The sequence below is a fragment of the Gorilla gorilla genome, chromosome 5 (assembly GCF_029281585.2).
Source record: "Gorilla gorilla gorilla isolate KB3781 chromosome 5, NHGRI_mGorGor1-v2.1_pri, whole genome shotgun sequence".
Lineage (NCBI taxonomy): Eukaryota > Metazoa > Chordata > Mammalia > Primates > Hominidae > Gorilla > Gorilla gorilla.
In genome coordinates, this window is record NC_073229.2 from 107,333,796 (window position 1) to 107,342,027 (window position 8,232).

Here is an 8,232-nt window from a genome sequence, read left to right on the forward strand (position 1 = left end):
TTACGGCAGAGGACTATCCGCCAGCCCCGCCCCCGCCTCGCCGTCGGTAGCGCGCAGCTGGCGCCTGAGGAACTGCGGCTGCGGTTCCGAGCGGGGTCTGGGGCTGTTACCGTTGAATGACCAGAAAGGGTGAGGCCCCCGCGGTGGCCCGGGGGTTGGCGCCGAGGGTCGCGGGCCCTCAGAGCACTGCGGCCGCGGAGGCGCAGCCTCCGCCTCCAAATCCGGGCCTCTGGGGGCGGCAGGCCCTGCGTTCCTGGGAAGCCGGGGTTCCTAGTGGTCTTGGCTAGGGGCGGGGGTGGGGAATCAGCCCCGTCGCTGGGCCTCGGACAGGGCGACCTCGCCCACAGTGAGCGCCGCCGGTGGCCCGCATCCCCCTCTCCGACGTCGAGGTCATCTCCCAAACCTTTGAATCTGGGAAGCCTTCTCCGGCCGCCGTCTCCCCGGGTACCCCCTTCCCCCAGCTCACTGTAAACATCTTTTATTTAATGACCTCTGAGACACCCCCTACCCTTATCCTGGGTCCCTCGGGGCAGAGGCCAGTGAATCGTAAACGTCCGGAGCCCTGGAATGCGGCCCAAGCGAAAAGGCCACCCCGGTGTCGGGGGGGGCGGTCCGCGAGTCCAGGACCGAGGGGTGGCGACTGGCGCTGGGGAACTCGGAGCCCATCCTGCTGGCACTGCGGCCTCTCTCGCCGCAGCGTCTGGCTCCGCCCAACCCCGAGCCCCGGGTGGGATTGGAAGCCGGGCCCCAGCCTTTCCCAGAATTCAGGCTTGCAGAGCGTCTGCAGGTGTCTGCCTGCCACCTGCAGCGGGACAGTTCCAAACACCTGTTGAAAGTGCAGATTCCCCTATCTAGTGCGGGGTGCGGGAGGCGGGAACCCGGAGCCCGGATACGCAGAATATGGGTTTTAACGGAGTGTTTTAGTGGATGTTGTGCATACTAGATTTTGGAGTCAGGAAATAAAGAAGAGTGTAAGTGTCCGGTTTGTGCCCCTAGCTCTCGGTGCAAAGCGTTCCTGCAGAATTGCTTCCACGTAAGGGACCTTCGGGAAATTTCGCTGGATACCGGCTGGCATTGACAAACCCAGCGTCCCTGAGCCTTGTGAGGTTTCCAGGCAGGCTGATTGCGAGGCAACATGTCTGCTTCGGTGAAAGAAAGCCTTCAGCTTCAGCTACTGGAGATGGAAATGCTGTTTTCTATGTTTCCTAACCAAGGAGAAGTAAAACTTGAAGATGTAAATGCCCTGACGAATATAAAGAGGTATTTGGAAGGCACAAGGGAGGCGCTGCCACCAAAAATCGAATTTGTAATTACGCTCCAGATTGAAGAGCCCAAGGTAGGTACCCTGATTTAAGTGTTTGCCAGGTGCCCAGTTTTTAACTGAAACATCTAGAACATGAGCTTTCTGTCAAGGAAAGATAGAAATATTCCAGGTGCATATTTCCTTGTTTGAAAGATACGGAATGCTCTATAAATTGTCTTCAGTAAATATCTTTAATTTTATGTAAACATACACACCTTTTTAACAAATATACCTGGAGTTTTTATTGACGCTATCTTGCAGTCTTATGCCATTATTATTTTGTTCACCCATCCAGTTGGACTACCTTCCACATGTATCATGATTTTCATAAATCTAAATATCTCCTGTAACAAAACTGTCTTTTAAGGAGTGAATGAGTGGATTTTTTGATGGCACCATAACACAGAAAGCAAATACGGATGGAAAAATCTAAAGACTAAAAATGAATTTGCCTCCATCTTCTGATCCGTTTATCTCCAGCAACATTAGCATAGCATAGGTAACACGTGGACTGGGCATTTGAGAACCACTGTTGTAGCTATTTCCTACTCATCCTTCAGTTGTTATTCCCTCAGAGGAGACTTTCTGGTTCTCCAGACTGGATTCTGTCCCGCTGGTTACACACTTCAGTGGAACCCTCCACTTTTCCATGGTAATGCTTTTCACAATTGAAATTAAATACTTGCTGTATGTAATTATTTGTTTAATGTGTGTCTCCTTCCCTAGGCCCTGGACTTCATGAAGGGCAAAAATAGTGTCTGGCTTATTCACTTTTTTATCCCAGCACAAGGGCACCTGGCACACGTAGTTGTTCAATAAATATTGAAATAATGCATAAAAGGAAGCAATCGTGTATGTAAAAGTACCTGGTACATTTAATAGTAGCAATAACATTTCTCAAAATCATGCAGTTGCTATTGATAAACTAGCTTATGTGATGTTATGGTATTTAAATCTATTTGATTTTCATTTTAAGGTGAAAATTGATTTGCAAGTGACCATGCCTCACAGCTACCCCTATGTAGCATTGCAGCTGTTTGGACGGTCATCTGAACTTGACAGACATCAGCAGCTACTTCTCAACAAAGGTCTCACTTCTTACATAGGGACTTTTGATCCAGGTGAGCTCTGTGTATGTGCAGCAATCCAGTGGCTACAGGACAACAGTGCATCTTATTTCCTGAACAGAAAGCTTGTATATGAACCATCTACACAAGCAAAGCCAGTGAAGAACACATTCCTCCGAATGTGGATCTACAGTCACCATATATATCAGCAGGACCTAAGGAAAAAGATTTTGGATGTTGGGAAAAGGTTAGATGTGACTGGATTTTGCATGACAGGAAAGCCTGGTATAATCTGTGTGGAGGGTTTCAAAGAGCACTGTGAGGAGTTCTGGCACACAATTAGGTACCCCAATTGGAAGCACATTTCCTGTAAGCATGCTGAAAGCGTGGAGACAGAAGGAAATGGTGAGGACCTGCGCCTTTTCCATTCTTTTGAAGAGTTACTCCTTGAGGCTCATGGTGACTATGGATTAAGGAATGACTATCACATGAATCTGGGCCAATTCTTAGAATTTCTCAAGAAGCACAAAAGTGAGCATGTTTTTCAGATACTATTTGGTATTGAAAGCAAAAGTTCAGACTCATAAAAAGCGATTAAGAGGCCTATGCCTGTAATTTCACTAAGTCAGTATTTCTGTTAATAAGACCAAATTAAAAAGGCTAGTGGCTGTGTAGCATCCTCAGTGCAAAACCCAGCTCCAGAATTTTCACCTGGTAACAAATTTCAACTGACAGTGAAATGAATAGGCCTTTAAACTTTATAACAGTGCAATTGTGATGTTATCTCTAGGTTTTTGTGTGAGGTCATTCAAAAACTATATCACTGTAAATTAATAAAAACAATCCATTTAACTTGTGAAGCTGATTTGATTGAACAGGAATCCAAAGCCCGTAACTAACATCAAAAATCAAACTGCAATTATGAATTGAGAAATATGAATAGCATTTGTTTCACATTGCTAGCACACATGTGACACACCCACTTGTCTTTCATTATTGGAAATCTAAATCAAGTTTAAAATGAGAACAGGAAGGACATGTTTACTTCCTTTTTTGAGACGGTGCGATCTCGGCTCACTGCATCCTCAGCTTCCCAGGTTCAAGCAATTCTCCTGCCTCAGCCTCCCAAGTAGCTGGGACTACAGGCGTGCGCCACCACGCCCAGCTAATTGTTATATTTTTAGTAGAGACAGGGTTTCATCATGTTGGCCAGGATGGTCTCGATCTCTTAACCTCATGATCTGCCTGCCTCGGCCTTGCAAAGTGCTGGGATTACAGGTGTGAGCCACCGTGCCCAGCCTGTTTACTTCATTTCTTACTTTAAACTCCTATTTCGAGTGTTTTAGTAAAACTAGATCCTGATAGCAGTGGCAAAGGACTCATAGACATGAAGTCCCATGAGTTAAAAGATGACACACAATGCTATGTGTTCTGGCTGTTTATATCAGTTCATGATACTAGCAATCCTGATACCAGTATTAGTTTAATTCTTATCCAGAAAAGATAAATACATGGTTCCTTGTCTACAAAGTGTTCCCCTGTTTCAATCCAACCTTTGCCTGTGTGCCAGTATGCATTACTATACAGGGCAAGAGACTGTTGAGGGGACCAGTGTGGATATCTGCATCATTACCTTATTGGGAAAAAAAAAAATCTAATTCTACAGTCTGATGATGTTACTGCCATCTCCTCTGAAAATTCCAAGCTCCACAGGCTTCACCAGGCTTTTCAAAATGAGAGTTTATTTTAATGATTAAAATCCGCTATTTAAGTAGCTCTTGCCAAGCCTTTTCATTACCAGGTCTCCATCCCTCCCCAAGTATTTCTGTGAGTCTCATGTGCTAAGAGATGTCTTGAGCAGCCTCTGCAGCTTTCCGTGTTTCTGTGGTCAGTACTGCTGCCCTTTCCCGGGAGGCATTCCATTCTCCTACTGGGTCCTCTCAAGATGCCAAAGCTGGGTGCTGGGATTTAGGAACACATCCTGTTAGATGTCAGACAGTGCTGCTTGTGCTGGGGAGCCTACAGAACTTCTGATGAAACTACCATCTGGTTTTACCCTCTGTGCCATGGATGCAGACGTGTCCTTGGGCTACAGAGAGGACATGATGGAGCAGGAGGCCCTATCCCAAGGAGGTGTTAGAACTGGGTCCACTTTGTACTGCCTCTTTCTTCTTAGGTCACAATGAGTGTCCTCTCAGGGCACAACTCAGATCTTCAACCCATGGCTTGCTGTAGGCCTGCCCCGCCAGGTCCTCCAGCTTGCCATTCATGTTTCCATCCTAGCCTTGGTTGTGCTGGAACTCAGGCTGGAGCCTGACACTTTGCTTATATGCAAAGGGAAGAAATAGGACTTACATTGCCAAGGAATCACTTAATGTTTGCCAGCACTAAAAACAACAAAGTATAGGAATCTTTTCCCCCCCCAGTCTCCACAAAGCTATCAATAAGTATAATTTGCATTTACAAGTTTTAGGCCTTCAACAGATGTAACTCCATCCAAATGAATCAATATGTGCCATCAACCTACCTCATAGAGGTGTTTTTCCTGATTACATGAGCAAAAGTAGCTACAGAAAGATGAGTGTAAAGAAAAAGCAATAAATTCTAGGTTATGAACTCTACTGCTTCTGGAGCTATTTCTGAGATTTTTCAGAACCTACTTTTTTATAAGTCTAATTTGAGCATTCTGCAATACTTTTTTCCTATCAGGAAAACTAATGCAGATAGTATTATGGGGAAGTGTAGGTTTTATAGAAAAAAAAGTACATGTATAATTCAAAACTCAACTTTGTATGTATAGGAGTCTGCTGGTTGTTTGCACAGCCTGATACGAGCACATAATAAAAGTCAGTCACTCCCCAACCCCCTCCCCCTACACACACAGCTTATTTTGGGAAACTGCCCCTTCCCTGTGTGATTTGGGAAGAGAAAGTGATAGGAATCAAGTTGTCCTCTGGCAGCCTCCTGGAGAGATGGCTGTGAGCTCTTGCTGCTTAAACCTCTAGTGCCACCCTCATTTCTGACTTACTGAATGCTCAGCTGTTTGGCATTTCCTTTGAATGACCCAGCATCTTCCCTTTTGTTGTCGGAAATCAGAATCAGTCTCTATTGCTTGTAACTTAAGAATCTGGATATTCTATTTATTATATTCTTAAATGGTTATTTGGAAAATGTGCTCATTTATAAAAGTTACAGTGTCTTTTTAAAGTTTGCTGAATTAAATGAAGCATATCGTCAAGTATGTTCTTTGCTTTTCATTCCTTACTGGTCTATTATGTGTTAGGCTAAGAGCTGAGGACACCTGCATAGTGAATTGAGTAGGCCGGATGAGTTGGCAGACCACAACACAGGGAACTCTAAAACATTCCTTATTAAATCAAACATACATTGCCTGTGAACTTGAGCGTTCACATACAACTCCTTACATGCCATCCATCCCCTCTCAGAACCTGAGAAGGTTCTGATGGTGTCTGTCTGCAGCCTTCATGGAACCCTTTTGAACAGGTTTTTTTCACTTGCTTTTATCTCAAGTAGCCCAGTAGTAAGTCAAAAGAATAGTTATTGTCTGAAGAGGGCACAGTGTTGCTCACACTTCCTGATTTTATACATAATCCTGATTTGCCACAGAAACTCTGAGCCCATTGGCTTTCCCTCATAAGGTCCACATGGTGGAACTAATTTCACCATAGCCTGGACCAGCTAGAGAGACCTCTCTTTCTGATCCCAGTCAAAACTAGATGCATTTGGGTCAACCCACAAATGAATTTGAGCAGGGTACACAGAATTTAAGTAAGCCCACTGTATTAGCTCATTCTTATGCTGCTAATAAAGACATACCCGAGACTGGGTAGTTTATAAAGGAAAGAGGTTTAATGGACTCACAGTTCCACATGGCTAGGGAGGCCTCACAATCACAGCAGAAGACGAAGGAAGAGCATAGGGACATCTTACATAGGGGTAGGCAAGAGATCTTGTGTAGGGGAACTCCCCTTTATGAAGCCACCAGATCTCGTGACACTTATTCACTACCACGAGAAGTATTGGGTAAACCACCCCCATGATTCAATTATCTCCACCTGGTCCTGTCCTTGACACATGGGGATTACTACTATTCAAGGTGAGATCTGGATAGGGGCACAGCCAAACCATATCACCCACCAAACCCTGGGAGTTCTCCTTAGTTATAGAAGGAACAAAGTACACAGTTTGTTCCTCACAATGACGGGGAAATCCCAGCATGTACCAGACACTGGACTTCTACAAAACTTGGCTGCAGGCTCTGTGCTTTCATGGGATTTATCGTTCACCCTCTGGGATGACACATCTTACTAGGCATCCAGGAAACATGACTCCATTCTCCAAGTCCAATCAGAATATCACCTGGAGGCATACAGCATGCTGCCCTGTACAGTGGTAAGCTGATCAAAAGTCTGATATCGAGACTGATATTCTGACATAGAAAGTTAATGTAATGTTGGAAAAAGACAATCTACATTGCTGCTTACTGAGATAAAGTAAATGCTTCAAGTGGTCTTTACTTACTGGAATAAAGGAAAAACAAAAAAGCATTGACCAAATCAGTAGCCAGCTACTTTCTGATTTGCTCCAAGAAAAAAGAACTTATCTGACAGCAGCTGCAGTTGGAATCACCATCTGCTTAAGTTTCGGAATATGTGCAGCCATTCTATTTTTTTGAGACGGAGTCTCGCTCTCTCGCTCTGTCACTCAGGGTGGAGTGCAGTGGCCCAATTTCAGCTCAAAGCAAACTCTGCCTCCCAGATTCAAGTGATTCTCATGCCTCAGCCTCCCAAGTAGATGGGATTACAGGTGTATGCCACCATGCCTGGCTAATTTTTGTATTTTTAGTAGAGATGGTTTTTCGCCATGTTGGCCAGGCTGGTCTCGAATCCTGGCCTCAAGTGATCTGCCCATCTCAGCCTCCCAAAGTGCTGGGATTACGGGTGTGAGCCACTGAGCCCAGCCTGTGAAGTCATTCTTAGAGACCCATCTGTCTCCTCCTACATATGCCAAAGATCATGCTAAAGCAAGATGTGATAAGAATCACACTCCTGCTGCTTTCAAAGCTTTTGACGGTGGGACTCATCTCTGCAAATCTCTTCATACTTCCTGAGAGAATAACCCTCTTTTTATGGATCAGGGATCCAATGTGGGTATATTGCCACAGAGGATGAAGAAATAAATTATAACTCTTTACTGGAAAAATAAGTGGGGGATGGGTTTATTCCTATAGCATATACTTTGCTCCATAGACCACAATGGTTTCAGAGACCCGAGAAATTTATATTTGTTCAGAGATGTTCCCAGATGACCTCCAAAAGGCCTAATAGTTTCCTTTCTGCAGTGCATTGTTATCTTAGCAAATGGGAGCTTCAAAGAAGATTTTGGAAACATTTATGATATAATTACAGAGTTCTGCATCTTTAGGGGTCTTTCACTCATATCTGTTTGTGGCAATTTGGTGACACTGTATCTTGGTGGCTCCAGTCAGGCTTTTCTGCTATTGTTATATATATCAAGTGGGACGTATGTTGTTGCTAATGTATTTGGTCCTAGGCCAGGCTGGGATATAGCTGGTATGTACTGGCATGGCTGTATCAATTTTATACAAAGGTATCAATTTTTCTTGGTTAGTATGTATGCTGCCTCATTAATTTTTTGAACAGCATTTCAGGCCAGGAGGCCCCGTGTTATCCACAACCAAGGTTTCTGTGGGCTGAACTCTTGATTACACTGGACCTGCTCCTATTACAATCACTGTTTTCACCTTGTCTCCAGTTGTTAATTGCTACTAAATGCTATTAAGCCTGTACCAAACCCAAGAGTCTGATGTCTCCATTGAAA

The 8,232-nt window shown here is 44.6% G+C and overlaps 1 protein-coding gene across 4 annotated transcripts; it reads left to right on the forward strand.

Annotated features, from left to right (window-relative positions):
- Nucleotide 1: 1 nt before the first annotated feature.
- On the forward strand, nt 2-5,608 carry RWDD2A (RWD domain containing 2A). Of its 4 annotated transcripts, none has more exons than XM_019029529.4 (3): nt 2-129; nt 1,215-1,336; nt 2,280-5,608. In XM_019029529.4, the coding sequence occupies exons 1-3, from the start codon at nt 117-119 to the stop codon at nt 2,955-2,957; spliced, it is 813 nt and encodes a 270-aa protein (XP_018885074.1). In that variant the 5' UTR covers nt 2-116; the 3' UTR covers nt 2,958-5,608. The 4 variants fall into 4 exon arrangements, with proteins under 4 accessions (XP_018885074.1, XP_063563811.1, XP_018885073.1 ...); XM_063707741.1 differs by having other exon boundaries at nt 19-129; nt 997-1,336; XM_019029528.4 differs by having other exon boundaries at nt 49-444; nt 997-1,336.
- The last annotated feature ends 2,624 nt before the right edge of the window (nt 5,609-8,232 follow it).